The sequence below is a fragment of the Amblyomma maculatum genome, chromosome 4, assembly GCF_055883805.1.
Source record: "Amblyomma maculatum isolate TAMU_Amacu chromosome 4, ASM5588380v1, whole genome shotgun sequence".
Classification (NCBI taxonomy): domain Eukaryota; kingdom Metazoa; phylum Arthropoda; class Arachnida; order Ixodida; family Ixodidae; genus Amblyomma; species Amblyomma maculatum.
Genome location: NC_139347.1, coordinates 22765726 through 22781406, shown reverse-complemented (window position 1 = coordinate 22781406; position 15681 = coordinate 22765726). Strand labels below are relative to the sequence as shown.

At 42.4% G+C, this 15681-nt stretch overlaps 1 protein-coding gene across 1 annotated transcript in view; it reads right to left on the bottom strand.

The window, feature by feature from the left end:
- Positions 1-10318: 10318 nt before the first annotated feature.
- The window catches only part of LOC146190485 (uncharacterized), a 175777-nt gene continuing 170414 nt past the window's right edge, over positions 10319-15681 (bottom strand). Inside the window, exon 2 of the mRNA XM_084600173.1 lies at positions 10319-10848. Within this exon, the coding sequence (XP_084456299.1) occupies positions 10319-10848 (530 nt within the window). The remainder of the gene's footprint in view (positions 10849-15681) is intronic.

The window sequence follows — 15681 nt, the reverse complement described above, 5'->3', positions numbered from 1 at the left end:
TTCTGCAGTTTGATGCCGCATTATTTCAGAGATCTACCAAAAAAAAAAAAAAATTTATGCCAAAGAAATTTAACCGGATTTTGTGGCGGCTTCAAGAATGCATCTTTTGGTGAAATGCGAAAAACCATAAGCTTATTATTCGTCACCACTTTAGTCAAAGCTCGCGACGATGCCGATCGCGAAGAATTCTTTTCCCAATCCACACTCTCTATCTCTCAGCTAGACTTTAGGAGGGACGTTGTTCGTGGCTTCTACTTTCTGAGCAGCAGTTACAATTTAAAAAGGTCTTCATAACAGCTCGAAAGATTCCGCACATTGTCTCAGAACTGAGACGCCTTGGATAAAAAAGAAAAAGGAATCAGAACTATTGGGCTTACAGTAATTTGCGCATTAGTGATAAATGCCATGACGCTCTTGCTTGAGCAGTGTTGAACAACTGAAAAAAAAAAAAGAATTCTCTGGACGATTAAGCTGCGCTTTTAAGGCTGTGACGACGCAGCGTAAACGTGTTCCGTTTAAGTGCCCTCGATTTTTTTTTAATTTCTGCCTATATCAGTATCATTTATACTGGTTAGCACAAAGTCGTAAAATTGCAGATTATATGAAAGTTCATCCGACGTAGTATAAAGCCCCGCTTTAACCAGAGTATGAACGTGCCTTCTAAGTCTAGGGGGTCAATTGTGATCCATGATTTATCAACGGCTAGGACTCTGTCTCGCACCCCCTCCCCATTTTGCTCTTTTCTAGTATGCGGCACGGGTAATTTATTGATTGGTCACGTCAATGCTGTTGTGGAGGTGGCCCCTTCAGCAATGCAATTTTTTTTTATTTCCTATGCTTCGAAGGCGACACAGAATCAAGTTAAATAATAACAGCTAAACGCTTTTTAATTCCTAGACTGACGTGCGCAGCGGGTGTAAGTCTACGGAGTACAATTACAGCTTAACACCATTGTAAACATATTTTGAAGGGGGTACGTTTGGGGGTACGTTTGGAAAACCTTCAAGCGACAGTTAAACTCGACCTTCATGCATAGGACTCGGCAGCGTAATTGGCTGCAGTCGGCGGCTCCTTCTTTCGACTGCAAGAGCTTTGTTGCTCGCTCAATCAAAATTTCCTTAAATTTGCCTCTGTTACCTTAATTATTAAATACCGCACCATGTGCAGGGCCACCGCTTCCACCAAGCAGTAGGGCCGTGCCTGTGTGGCCTAGGAGTAGCGTGTCTTTTTCAGGATAAAGGTCACGACTCCGATATACATCTCCCGTGAACTTGGCTACATAACACGGTCTAGAGCAGTGACAATAACGACGACTACGCAGGGGTTTTTAGAGAATAAAGCATTGAACACTACCAAGTTTATTATTCATTCTTCATATTCATTAGGAACGGAGTTGCAAAAAGGGAAAAATGTGGGTCTTAGGTGATCAACACTTATCTTTTCGAAGGCATCGTACCCTCGTTTCTGCAGCGCTGACTTTGCCATCTTCCGCTTTGTGTAGAAAAATACCCCAAAACACGCTGGGACGTTCGCTAGTGGTGTGAATAATTGATGACAAAGTTAGGAATGCAGACAGTGGTAATTAGTCATATATGCATTATTTTATGTGACAACGTTAGGTCCGCGTTTGTACAAGCAGCCAGCGTGCCACGGTATTGCCCGATTGGACGAGACAGGCCACAGAACGTCATGAATCTTTCGAAAAATCTGCGCTCTGCCACCGAGTCACTAGGTCAGGTGACGTGATCACAGAGTGCTGACTGGTGGCATACCAGGTGACATCATTTAATTGCACTTTTGTGCCTGAGTACGCAGGTGCTCTGGCCGATGGCGACGTCGTAGCCGAGCACTGTTTGCTCAGCGGTGCGTGTGACATTACAAGACTACGTCAAAAGGCTGGGTTGGCGGGGTTTGAGAGGCGGCAGTTAACAGGTTACATCGCCAAGCTCTTGTTGTACGCCGAGGTGTGTGAAGCCCTGAGACCATATTGCATGGCTGAGCTTGCTAGTGCACTGGAAGTTGACAGTTGAAAGATCCTGTAGTCGCTACAATTATTTTAACAATATCATATTGAATTCTTAAGCGTCTCCGTAATTTTTATCGTAAGAACAAGATGCGTGAATGTTCTTATCTAAAGATTTCTTAAGGTATATGAGGCTATAAGTATTATTAGTCAGGTTAACCATAATGACTAAATCACAATGTAAATATGGCACCAAGAAATTTCATCAGATTTAAATCTTTTTTTTTTTTTGAGCATGGTATCCTATCAACCATTATTAATCTTACAATTAAAAGCGCTTAGAGGAAAGTCTTGAATGTTTATGCATGTATATACCGCCGCCTATACAAGGAAAAATACGGTACTTACATCTATACGCTGATAGGCGGTACCCGTATCTCAAAAATATCATGTAAAGTGCGTTTTATTTTTGAGGTTGAATATATAGCACGAGAAACAGAGCTTTCCGGCCACAGAGGCACTGTTTCCTGAATGCGATGCAGAAACTGAGGCCTGCATACTTTATCAAAACTTAAATAAGGACCCACAGGTGCGTACTCAAAACCATATAAGCATCTCTGCAGGCTAAAGATATACGCGGCTAAAGGCAAAGCACACGGATGCCTCTTCTGTGTTATGTCAGTGCACGTTAAAGATCCCTAGGTGGTCGAAATTGCTTCGTAGCCCTCCACTACGGCTCCTGTTTCTCTTTTTCGGACTTCACTCCCACTTCCCTCCCTTCCCTTATGGCGCTGTTTAGGTGTCCACAGAACAAGTGTTACTGAAACACAACGTAAATATGGCACCAAAACATTTCATCAGCTTAAATCCGCTTTGGGCGTGGTATCCTGTCAACTATTAATGATCTTACAATCTTTCTTTTCCTGTAAACAGACATACAGCACTAGTTAGCGCATTATAAAAACCCCAAATAAAGAAAAAAACTTTTCCGTCACGCCATAATGAAAACATAATACGCGTGTAATAACAAAGAGAAAAGGCAATATTATTCTCCACAAAGAGTAAACCCTGCATGGAGCCGCTCTATAACCTCATTTCCCCTCTCCCTCCTTTGTAATCTATGCGGAAATATGCCTGCAAACTACGATTCGGAGTCTCGTAATGACATATTTTATCATAGTACTGCCTCATGCCGAATGAAATCGCACACGACTAGTGATTGATCCTCGTAGTTCACAAGCATTCCTGTAGAAACAAAAGCAACGCGTCATATTTAACTGTAGTGCCGGAGAGAGAGAGAGAGAGAGAGAGAGAGAGAGAGAGAGAGAGAGAGAGAGAGAGAGAGAGAGAGAGAGAGAGAGAGAGAGATAGAGAAGGCAGAGAGAGTGTAGTGCCGGATTTTTCAGAATGCCTGAGTGGTCTATTCGTCGAGGATTGCACAGCAAGCACAATGCAACCAGAAATTTTAAGCTCATTTTTTAAAGGTCGGGGTTCGGCATTTGGGATACATTTTCCCCAAGATTCAGTTGGGGAAAAAATAAACGCACTGTTTATTTTCCCATCGGGAGGAAGAGCGGGTGGGGGGAGAGAAGCGCCGCTATTCCCTTAAGTGTGGTCCTGCAGGAATCACCCGCTGAAAGTATGGAAAACATGCAGGACTGTGCCATCATTTCCCACCATGTCGTTTCTTAAGCCAGGGTCATACCTTGCTGCGCACTTTTATTTTTCTATTTCATTTATTCTTTCGGTTGCTTTGCCCTTGGTCATTTCCCACTGAAGCATACGATGGCCAGAAGAAAATGTACCTGTCTAAACTGTTTCCGGCACGAAAAGATTGGTAGTTCCACTCGATTACGTACCGCCTCCGTTTTTCGATCTGGACCCATCAAACATTTCGAGATCATTTTGCCTCGTTTTCGGAAGAACCAGCCCTCTGAAAAGCTTCCGGCCTAACTCCTTGTCTCTTACAGGCCATGGTGTCTTCGGGTCTCCAGTTTTTTTTTTGTTATTCCTTTAAACACTTCTATCTTTATTTATTTCCTTTCTGGTTTCTTTTTCAAGACCAGCTCCAGTTGTCGGCACGATCTTCCTATCTTTGTGTCTGATGGGGGCAGTCGACTGGGCGCTCTTATTCGTCCTTGTGTTCTCGTCAAAGAAGAGGCGCTCTTATTCGTCCTTGTGTTCTCGTCAAAGAAGAGGAAACTATAAATGAACGCATGCAATTTAGTGAAAAAAACAAAAACAAAACGCCCTTCTAGGTACCTCGCTGAAGTTCAGGCAGCGATCTAGGGTATTCAGAATAGTGTGCGATACGCAAACAGAATCTTTATAAACAGAGCGATGACGGCAGATAAAATAAAGAATCGAACTGGTTGTTGCCGAGTGTTGAAACGCTCTTTTGAAGTGCTATCATTGTCCATATTTGTATTTACTTTTTGGTTCCACTGTTTTATAATGTTTACGTTAATTCGATCATCAATCCTCTCGTTAAAGGTCGGATAGAAGGATGAGACGGAAATACTTTGAGGCATTGAGGTGCAGCTTTAAGACTCGTCGAAATTTCTTTCAAGCTTTGAGTTAACAGGCATGGATTTGGGTTCAGATGACAAATTCGTAGCGCATCAAGTACGGCTAGCGAAATCACCAAGCATAGCTTGTTATCAGCATTCTTTAGCTACATCCGCTGCCGAGGTTCATAGCACGAAGGCCACACGTCGTTTGAAAAATTACAGGAAGCAGCTTTATATTTAACAACAGACTTCTTAGAGATGATTACTGTAAGCGAATAGATAACTACGGGCCAGTTTGTGGCTTGATTTTAAAAACAGAGCTTCATTGCATCAACAAGTCATAGTGTACATTAATAATATGTGCCAAAGAATGATTTTGTATTCTCCGAAATAAGTAGAAAAATTACTGCCTTTACAAGAAGTCAAAAGTATGCTTCAGTTTGGAAAGTCAATAATGGTCTGCACGATGAAATAAAGGAAGTATAGGAACGCAGTTTTATATACCATCCTTGCTATTTGCAGATCAGGCGAACTCAGTGTTGTTGGCGCATACAAATACAAAGTAAAACTGCTTCTAGAAAGCTTAATTTGCGCATTTTTACAAAGTATTTTGATAAGCGCCAAACCAGACCTCAGCCCTTCACAACAATTTTAAACGCACCTACTTTTTGCGCCGACACTATGCTACGCATTGTTCAGAAGTCCAGTGGGGGCAGCACTGCGAAAGCCAACGGTCAGAACTTTAAAATTATGGTGCCAAAGGTTCGCCAGCTTTTACGTTATTTACTAAAGTCCAGATGAATATCAGTCGTATCAGTAAGTTTAGCCAATGAGGGTCTTCTTATAGCGGGTCCTTTGCCATGGGCTTGTGTTTCCACAACCCAACAAGGTACAGAGGTAGGAGCCTTCTCAAGCTCTCACTATGCAGCTCTTGCTTTAGCGTGTTCCACTGCGAGTTGGGTTTTACGCAAAAGTTTTTGAGCTACTAAAGCGGTTTGCAGGTTTTTTTTCACTTGCAGACAGAGCATGTACTAACGAAAGAGCTGGCACACAAAACGACAGCAGGTTTCAATGGTTAGAAAATTAAGTGGCGTGCAAGTAAGTCTAAACCTCGCAAATAAAGCCCTTTTAGTCATGAAAAAAGGGATTGGCACCAGTGGAAGCAGCCACTAGGTTGATTTTTTTTTTTTTTTTACTCATAGGCCTACACTAGCGAAGAATCTTCAGAAAGGCAGTTTCGATTGCTACGACTTGCCATTAGAAACTGGCCTTCAGCCTGTAGCCCTGTAGAATGTTTCTATTTCTAGAGCCTTGTAAGCCCTGAGAAACCATTCATCGATGCCAACGGTAAGCCACTATTGTTCCTGCTTGACGCTACTCATTTGTCGAAGTGCATGAGCAATATGCTTTTCAATAATTATTTCAAGGTCGGAGACCATAAAATTCGTGGTCAAACAGAAAAAAGCAGCGGCAAGCGTGTATTTTTTTTTTTTTTCATGCTGCTCGCATGTTGAAGTTTCATATGTTTTTCAAATAGGGTTATAATTCAGCGGACACAACAAAAAAAAAAAAATGCGTATTTCGGGGAATCTCGCGGAAAAGACGGCCATCTTGAAATGTGCTATGTGCACTCTTTGCGATAAACATTTCTGCGTAGCGTTTTCGTCGAAACCTCGCCTCTGGGAACGTGATAAGGTACCTGTAAGTTTTCAAGAAATTCGAACATGGCTCTCGTACAATAGAAACAGAAAATACGAGTGAGTTCCCCTTATTTTTATTTAAAATTATGTTAATTCTGCATGGGCGAGGGGTCCAAGATATTTTCTCTAAGACCAGTCATTTAGTTGTGGTGGTTGTTTATGTTTGGGTTCGAGGTCGGTCTAGTCTTGCTGCACCGGGTCAACGCAACAGTGGCGTCATTAAGTCCAGCGGCACCCGATGCGTAGGCGCGCATCATCAACTCCCCCCCCCCCCCTCCTCCCCACCATCGCCCCTTTTGTACTCATAGCTTGCTTCTGTAGGGGCTTTTATAATGCTGAAACCACACAGTATAAAATTCTTTGCTCTGGAGAGTGGCGATGTACTCTAGTCATCGCTCAAAAGACGTACAGGTGGAGCTCGCAATGACCGGAGTTAGCCGGAAGCACCGACGACGTTGTCTACTATACGATGTGTGGTTAGCATACGAAGCCGGTTAGGAACGGCCTCCGCCTCAAGTTGTCTAGGCTTCCGAGTTTGTGTGGCTATATCTGCGACCAGATGTAGAGCAGAAAGCAGCATGTATAAATACATAAGACGATTCGGAGAGGAAGGGATGTCATCGGTACACACATTTTTCATAATTTAAAATATTTTCACCTTGGATAATTCTTATGATATTCTTAAATCTGCTGCCCATAAACCGAATAAAACGCTCTTCAATGGTTGAATGCGGAAAGAGAGCAATATATTGCAAAGTATGTTAACATGTGCTTGCAATGGCACCTAAACGTGGAATACATACTGGATGTTTTAGAAATACATTTCCTTTTTAAATGTGATGTTGAGAGTTTTTATTAAGGAAGGACGACAACTCAGGTGCACAGCAATGCAAAAAGAGAAACTTTTTTCTGCATGAATTAATATGAGTTGTGCCCTCCGGCGTCACTTTGATTCGGTGACAGCAGCACCTCTTCATCGCGCGTATGTGGCATATTTATGCGGCCTAATAAAAATAGCCTACTTTATATCATCCACCGAGAAAGATTTTGTGATGGAAAGTACAGGAAATTTAATTACAGGAACTATAGGAAAAAAAAGAGAGGGAGCAGCAGTTGCTTCACGACCGCCATTGAGGTGGTTTTGCCATAGCTGGATAAGTGACAAGTTTGAGCTCTCGTAACTTGATAAAGAACGCAACAATGCTACATATATTTTCATATCCTTTTTTGCCTACGTCGTGAGCATTTTTTGAACAATTTTGAGCAAAACTAGTGGGGGTATGTTTTTCATAATTTATTTTTGAAAAGAACTCATACAGTCAAAAATACAAAATTTGGCATCATATGTTTTATGCTTTCTCCTAATATATAAAAATTAAATTTAGGGAGCTTGATTTCTGCATTAGTTATTATTAGTCCGAAAAATTTGAAAAAAGGTGCTGTTTCTAGTCGCGGAGAAAATAATTCGTAAACAAAGCCTAATTTCTCAGAAGCATACATTTTGAATTTTTTTTTTCTTGGAAGCAATTACACCTAACTTACTCTTTGTCACCTAGGGCTTGCGTGCGCAAAATTTATTAACCGGCTTGAATGACTTCACTTGTTTAAGTCGTTGCAAAATTCGGACACAATGATGTGTGCGAAAAGTTTGCCAGTGGCGTGCAATCGTTTTTTTTTTCTTCTTTAATATTAACGGTATAAAACAAATAATTGGACAGTTGACATAGTGTTTACTTCGTGCACAACATACCCAAAAATAAACTAAATAAAAATATAAAATAATTAGGCAGTTTGATCTCTCGTGGAATCACCCGGTTTCATTTTTGGAGGACTTCGGGCGGTCTTGTAATTTTTGCAAAAAAAAAAAAGAAAGCGTAAGTCCTTTCAAGAAAACATCTCGTCGTTAGCTTATGAAAGAGGGAGAGAAATCGAAGAATAGAAAGGCATGGAGGTTAACTAGGCGATGCCCAGTTGGCTACCGTACACGTGGAGAGGGGAAGATTGGGACGAAAAGGAAAGAATGAGTGGCAAGGAAAGGCATTTTCACATGTCCAGAGATCTGTAGTAAAAAAAGAGTATCTTCAAGGTATACTGCGCTCACGCAAAACAAGGACGAGAAAGGTACACCAACAAGCGCAGACTCGCGACTGAAATACATATGGAAGGAAACACATCTTATATGCCTTCAAGCGTCATACTTAATCCCATGCGCAGTTCAGGAATCTGCATTCTTTTTCATAAAGGTTGAATGAACGGTTGCTTAAACAATCATCCCCACGCTTACCAATGAAAAATGCCTCGACAAGTTTACCTGTGACCTGGTCTCTGCTTCTCTTCAAAATTTTTGTTTTCTTCTGCAAAGGTAAGCTTGGCTTGTAGTAAAAGCGGATAGAGGGCGTACACGCAAAGCCAACCTTTTTTTTTTTAATTTATTTGACCATACCCTTCATAGCATTCTTTTTATGCCCTGAGGCAATAAACATCGCAAAAAAAAAAAAAAAAGCCTAGAAATCGACGCATCACTGAAATGTCAAGGTGGCGAATACTGGAGAACGCTCAATACACCTTGAATTTATTTATCCGGAATCTTTAATGCAGTCGTGGAGTCTGCTGAAGTCTGGCATGCAGTCCAACAAACAGTCAGGTAAGCGCCGCAGTATAGTAAATAGTAGCTGCAGGACTCAAAGTTTCGAGACTAGGTACTGGAATTTCGAAATGAATAAAGAAAAAAAAACACGTTATTTGCGATAGTAAAGAGTTGTCTGCCTCCTTTCGAATTCATGAGTGCCATGCGAAAAAATCGCTGTCATTGCATCGATATGAAAGAAGCCCACTCTTGTCAGTTGGAGATGCCGTTGGTGCGCCGCCACATTTCGGCACGAGGTGAACATGTTCAGTCAGGAACAACAGTTTGCGGGATGCGGTTTGTAGAAAAAACATTTATTTCTACGTTGCCTCGCTACTTTTGTCTGATATTTTTTTCTCGGAATGGGGCACGCATGTCGCCTCCTGAATCAGCGCATTTCATTAACTGCATTTGCCCAATCCCACTAATTTTTATTCCTGACTGTACAGTGATTCTTCCCACGAAATACCTCCTTTGAGCTGGCCGAGTTTGCTCTCTCTAGTTGATGCTGTTGCAGATTCGCAAGCATCTGCAAGCGAAACGAAGAGCGCGTGAAATTGACCAGGCGGCATGTTGGTACATCGAAAGCCGGGGGTGAAAGCACTCACAGGCGTCCTAATGGCTGCCTTCCTACTTCTATAATTTTGGTGCCGAAACCTGGAATTGTAATGTGAGCTCCAATATTGATCCTTTATGGAGGTTACATGAACGTCAACGACCCTCCAAGAAGATACTAGGAGCTCCGCCACTGAAGAGGGCTTCAATGAGACATCTTAGTGCATGGAAAGGAAGGGCGTGATTCAACGAGATTTTCAGACCCGGCTTTGCCACGAGGCAAGTAATGTACTGAAATCGAATGAATTGACTATTCTCGACTTAAAGCTCATCACGCTAGATTAAAACCTTGCAATGACGGTCAGTGCGTGCGGAATGAGAAATTTGTGCAGAAGTTTGTGCATAAGACGTGACAGCTATACAGGACTACGAGGAGATTGCCATACGAGCGATGGCGCTCCGCAACCGCCACAGATGCTGCTCTAGTAGAATGCGAAGGTATATAGGCCAGGAAACATCAATATGGGCAACACTGGCTCAAGTATTAATTTAACGTTGTGATATCGCACGTAAGCCGAACATGAGGGTGTAGCAAGTCATGCTTAAGAAAATCGTAACCGCCAGCATCATGCAAACTCATAGTAAATCTAGTAAAGCTAAGGATCCAAAAACAAGGCAGTTAGTTTGAAGCAAACTGGTGGCCGTAATGATAACTCAACCACTGGCAGTTTTCTATTACATCCAAGATCTAATAATGTTTCCTCCTATTATTTTGTTTCAGTAAATAGTACCATCCCGGTACTCGGTTTAATCGAGCAATCTCCCGGAAGAAAGCGCGCTCAGTAGAATGACTGGCACATGACTCAGTCTACTCTGCCGAGGAATAACGCAAACTACATACAAGGAAATTTAAACGTAAACATTGTTTAATAACAAAAACAACAACCTCTGCAAATCACAAAGTTCAGGAGAGGATCTTGAAAATCTTTTCTAAAATAGAATGCGTACACATAGAATACAGTGATTCACAACCTAACCCCGACATTCCTCCTAGCAGGCCCTTGAGGACGCTTTCGTTGCTGCCTTGAGCCTGGACGGCACCGGTCAGAGATCGCAGCATGGCGGCCGTCGTGGGGTACTTGCGCACGGCCTCTTCCGTGATCTCGCAGACTGCTCGTGTACGGCACACTTCCGTGTCCAGCCCAGCCGCACGCAGCATGTCGTCTACAAAACCAGGAGTCACGGTATCCGTGAAGACGGTACGGAAGCTCGACTCCAGTAGGTCACCGACAAAGGGGAAGTACGCCAGCCCGAACAAGGTCAGGTAGAGTAGCCCTAGAGCCAGGAGAACGGGCTTCAGCGTTCCGATCGCCAAGGCAAGGGCTGGCCCAGCCAGAACTAGAGCCACAGGCAGCAGGGACAAGGGAAGGGACCGGCTGGCTTCGACTACGTCCAACGGGTGCACCGAACTTAGGTTGAAGTTGACGCTGTAGGCTGGAGACACAAGGTATAAAGAAAATCAGTGACCGATTGCGACAGTCGTGGCAGTTGCATAACAAAAAGAACCTAAACTTGCCAACAATAAATACACTGTTCCAAAAACTATCATCAATGCCTACGAACAAAAGCAGCGTATGTAGGCTGCCAGCAATAAAAATATAGAGCAATCAATAACACGAGGTTTAAAGGGAAAATATACGATTGTACATTTGCGTTACACTCAAAATGGCATGTTCACGCGAAAGACCAACCAAAATTAAGAAATATTTCACACTACATTCTTTTCTAAGCTTACACTTTTCTGAAGAAAATCAGCATTAACCGCTGAAAAACAGCGCAACACTTCGATAATAACACACGCGAGAAAACAGCAAATGGAGGACGGAAAATAACCTCACCACTGACGGTCGCCAGGCGAAACAGCAAGACGGTAACCAGAGGAAGCATCGCAGTGTGCATTTTCGCAGGTCACCGGCCACAGCAGTAGGCGACGTCCGAGCTGAGAATGTCAAGTCAAGAGATGTGTCGCTCCTTAAATACCGGTTGCACGGTCTCACTAGGAACCCGTCGTCGTTATCTCATTGGCTGTTCTTGTGGAAAGGAGGTCATGCCTACTAACTGTTCAGGGGTCTCCCCCGCCGCGCTCTAAGGGAATTTCTGAAAAATCGAACCTAAAGAGAACACTGGACAGATGTTCGTGCCCTCAATTCCACAATGGCGTTTCAGTGGTATGCTACACTAATAGCCATGAGTAATGCGAGGAATGCACAAAAGGTTAGAGTTAAGAAGGCCACCTGCTACCTTTGGTTGACAAAAGCAAGGACCAGTGTGAGAGATAAGCAAGTGGACTTGCTGAGATCGACAGGAAGGATTCAGTTTAATTGACCATGTGTTACCGAGAAGCCACGTGTAGTGGTCGACCTCCTGGATTCTGAAAACTAGACAGACTCTCGAGGGGACTGAATGATGCGAGGGGGATAGAAGGGCATAGTAGGACAGCAGGGAAGCAATTTTCTCCTACTGCTATTGTCGAACTCTGCTTTAGTCCTCAAGAATAAAGTTACGGCCACTACTCACTTGACGACACACAGTATAAAAGACACAACACAGCAGCTTCCGCTGCACTGTATTTAACTGATGTAGAAAATAACCTTCCCAAAAATGTCCTTGCTTGTATTTTCCTCCTTAAATATACTCAATGTTCTAATTTTCATTAAATCAAATGTGAAATATTCTTTCTGAGTGAATTCAAAGTGCTAAAAGCTAAATGGCACATTCCTGTTCACTTAAGCGCTGTATTTCGTTATCTCCAACGCATATCTAACTCCGGAGTGAAGGACACGCCTCTGGACTAAGCGCGTGCGTCCAGAAAGATGCTCAATAAAGGAAATGACCAAATATTTGAACGAGTTATAAAAAAAGTAATGCAACAAATAAAAGAAAAGCCGAGCATGTTGGAAACTGCCACCATCCCGTTTCAAAGGAGACACACTCACAATTTCCTCCATACGGCGCCAGGAGCTCGCCGCAGCGGCAGTACGCACAGCCGCCTTAGTTCTGCCGTGCACAGCAGATATCATTTTGGGACGCAGTAGAACTCTTGAAAAGTACTAGACACTGTTTTGGCTTGCAACAGCACTGTGAGGATGTCACCCGGTACCGTATATTTTACACTTCCTTAACCCCCGTTGGAGCATGAACTACGCCAAAGTTAAGTGCAACTTGTCCGCCGACAAAGTTATCTTTAACATAGCAAGCCTTACTTGCTTTCCAAGTACATGATTTTGTTTTGGATGTGAGATGTTCCACAGATTTCCGAAAGAAAATAATGCGCCTTAATAGGATTTTTATTTTCTACTAAGAATGCTTTGGCATCGGCCTATGGCAAAAATGTCAGTATTAAGGATTTCGTCATGAAAGCAAAAATGAAGTCACATCCGTCCTACAGCTCTGCGATTTTTCCTTGGTGTCAGCAGAAAATTTAAAACTCAAAACTTCCCTGTAAATAAAACCAACGAATAAGCAACATTACCAAGATTTTACCAATCATGCGAGAAACTGCAAGCAAGGAATATTTGTAGGACAGGCGGCACGGCTTAGAAGAATGCGTAGCGATGATACTGACTACCTAAACTAACTACCATTCATTGAAAGCAACACTAATTCAGAGGATAGAACTATCCCGGTAACTCCCTTCATATGGCCCTCGAAAAAGCAAGCACTTTAAACGCGATGATGTGCTCACGAAACTATCAAAGATCAACACTGAAAGCCAGCCTTCTTTTGTAACTAAATACTCTAATGCCCTTCCAAACATAAACAATATTCTGCCAAAATACCACTCCATGTTAACGTGTAATGAACGCCTGAAGAAATTATTCCGAGGGGCAGCAAGAGTAAATATAAAAACGTAATAAAAACCTCATAGATATTGTATTACATTCTGAACTTGACAACAAGCAACATAGCCACTTCATTGCTCTTGACCCAGATGTAAGACGTGCAATCATATACAAAAAGATACCACGGGTAAATGTATTGCAAGTGATTTCATTTTTCACATAAAATCAGGCTTTACTTGCACATCTTCAAGCGTTTTCTACCGTTTAGAATGCTCCTTCTGTCAAACAGTACATCGAAAAGACATGAAACTCAATGAGACTAAGGCCATCGGGCATAAAAAGGCAAAAACCTCCCGAAAGCAGTATTCCTGCCTTTCAATCGGAAAGCCCATAAGTTCGAAAAAAATATAGAGGCATATCTAATCCATAAATTTTGAACATTGCAGCCAACAGGAATAAATATGTCGAAATGAACGATAGAATCCTTTAAATATATTCCCTCTGAAACAATCCCACATAGCGTTAATTGTACAGTTTATTAACAGCACGCGTACACTCTATCCCTCCTCCGCAATAGCATATAAGCATCACGTGTTTCTCCAACGGGTTTCTTTCTTATCACAACCTACTTTAGTTGGCCCTTGAACTCTCTTTTTTTCTTTCCAGGGCAGTTGTGGATCACTGTTCTGTTATTATTCTGTTGCTTTGTCCTTCTCCCCCTTTGCAGAAAGCTTTTAAGAATTGTTCCCCTGAAGATATATTCCTTTTCAAGACCCTTGGGAATGCCGCGCCCTTTTCAAGAAAGATGTGTCTCCACTGAACCTGCTTTAGGTGCTGACTAATCATTCACCCCACATTGTAGTGTTTCCTGGAACTGCCGATTTATTTGTTTTTCAGACCACTTGATCACCGGTTCTAGGCTGAGAAATACATACTGAAGAAACAAGTTTTTTTTTTTTTTTTTCACTCTTTGACCTACGCATAAAAGCACACGTGGTTTAAGTGCACATTGCAATTGATAAGATGACTTTCGCATGAGTCATGATGTTTTCGCCTAAAGAATGGATGTGGTTAAGTGCTTCTGCTTGAGCCCTGCGGGCGTCGTCCGATAAGCTATTTACCGGTTAGCTTAGCAATACTTTGTCCTAAAGCCGTTGAGTTTTGGTTAGCAAATTTTGCGCATTATCGTCAAAACTTCACGCGTTGTATTAGTTTTTTCTTTTGGCAAGGGCCGGTTTCTCAACCAAAGTATTTGATATTTCCAAACGATTTTGGAGAAATTACCCCTATTTATTTCATGAGGGTTGCAATAACGATTAGAAGCATAAATGGGGCACACAAGTTGAAACCGCTGAAATAACTTCAATTGAAAGTGGCCCTAGCTTTGATCGTGCAGGCGATAATGAAACTGTGAATTTAAAGCTGTAGTATTGGTCAGCGTCCCTTAGAATTCCAATACATGGCAGTGTACATTTTTTTTAGCTTTAAACCAAAGATTTAAGCCAAAGTGAACGTCCCTGACATCAAGGTTGAATTGTCCAACCCGATGACCTTAGCGAAACCTAGCATAATTGAGCTCTCACTTTAAACGGATAAAACCTCGGAGCATGTCTTCTCGGACTGTTGGGACGCTAATCCTTCTAGAACGTCTTCCAAAAGACTCCTCAGATGGATTATCCGCTGTTCAAGCGGATAATCATTCAGGAAATACGACGTATTTCTTGACTGAAAACGAGAGTGACATTTTAGTTATTCCATCATATTCCGTACATTCCGCCAGTTGCATTAAGTATTATGGTGTTCACATATCGATTACATTTAATTTGCCTGTCCACATAACGCAGATATTTAACAACGCTTAACTCTCGACTGTCTTAGTCGTAATTTATGCCCAGATGCACCAGAGGTTAAATTACTGGCTTATAAAACATTAATTCGGCTAAAGTCGGAGTACGCATGCACCCCCTCGTACCCCGCTTAACTTATACCCATGCCACACAGGAAAATAAATATCTTTCCCACCGAATGACATTTTTTCAGTTTATATGTCATTTTTTCTACGCGCTGCTACACAAGCAGAACTAATGCCATTTACAAATGATGGCAAATGCGATGGATACACTAATATTGGTGCGCCTTCTATACGTTGCGAAAATGATGAGCGCTGTGAACGAAAGCAGCCTTTAAATTCATATTCATGTCACGTAGCCAACCTGTTGATTATGACTACCCATTTCGAAGTTAGCGACTGCGCCGGTGGCGTTTGCTTACGAAAGGGTAGGGAAGGTGCGCGCGTCGGTGGCCGGTTGGGAAAAGAGCATTAATTGTTTCCACAACGTACACTTCGCACACTAATCCAAGTGACACATGTAAAATAGGCAGTGTCTAGTGTATTGACCAACGACGCTTTTATAGAACCTTCGAGTATCGCCCGAGGGTGTAGTGCCGTCATGTCCCGTCTTCGCAAGATCGTTTGCTCGGCGTA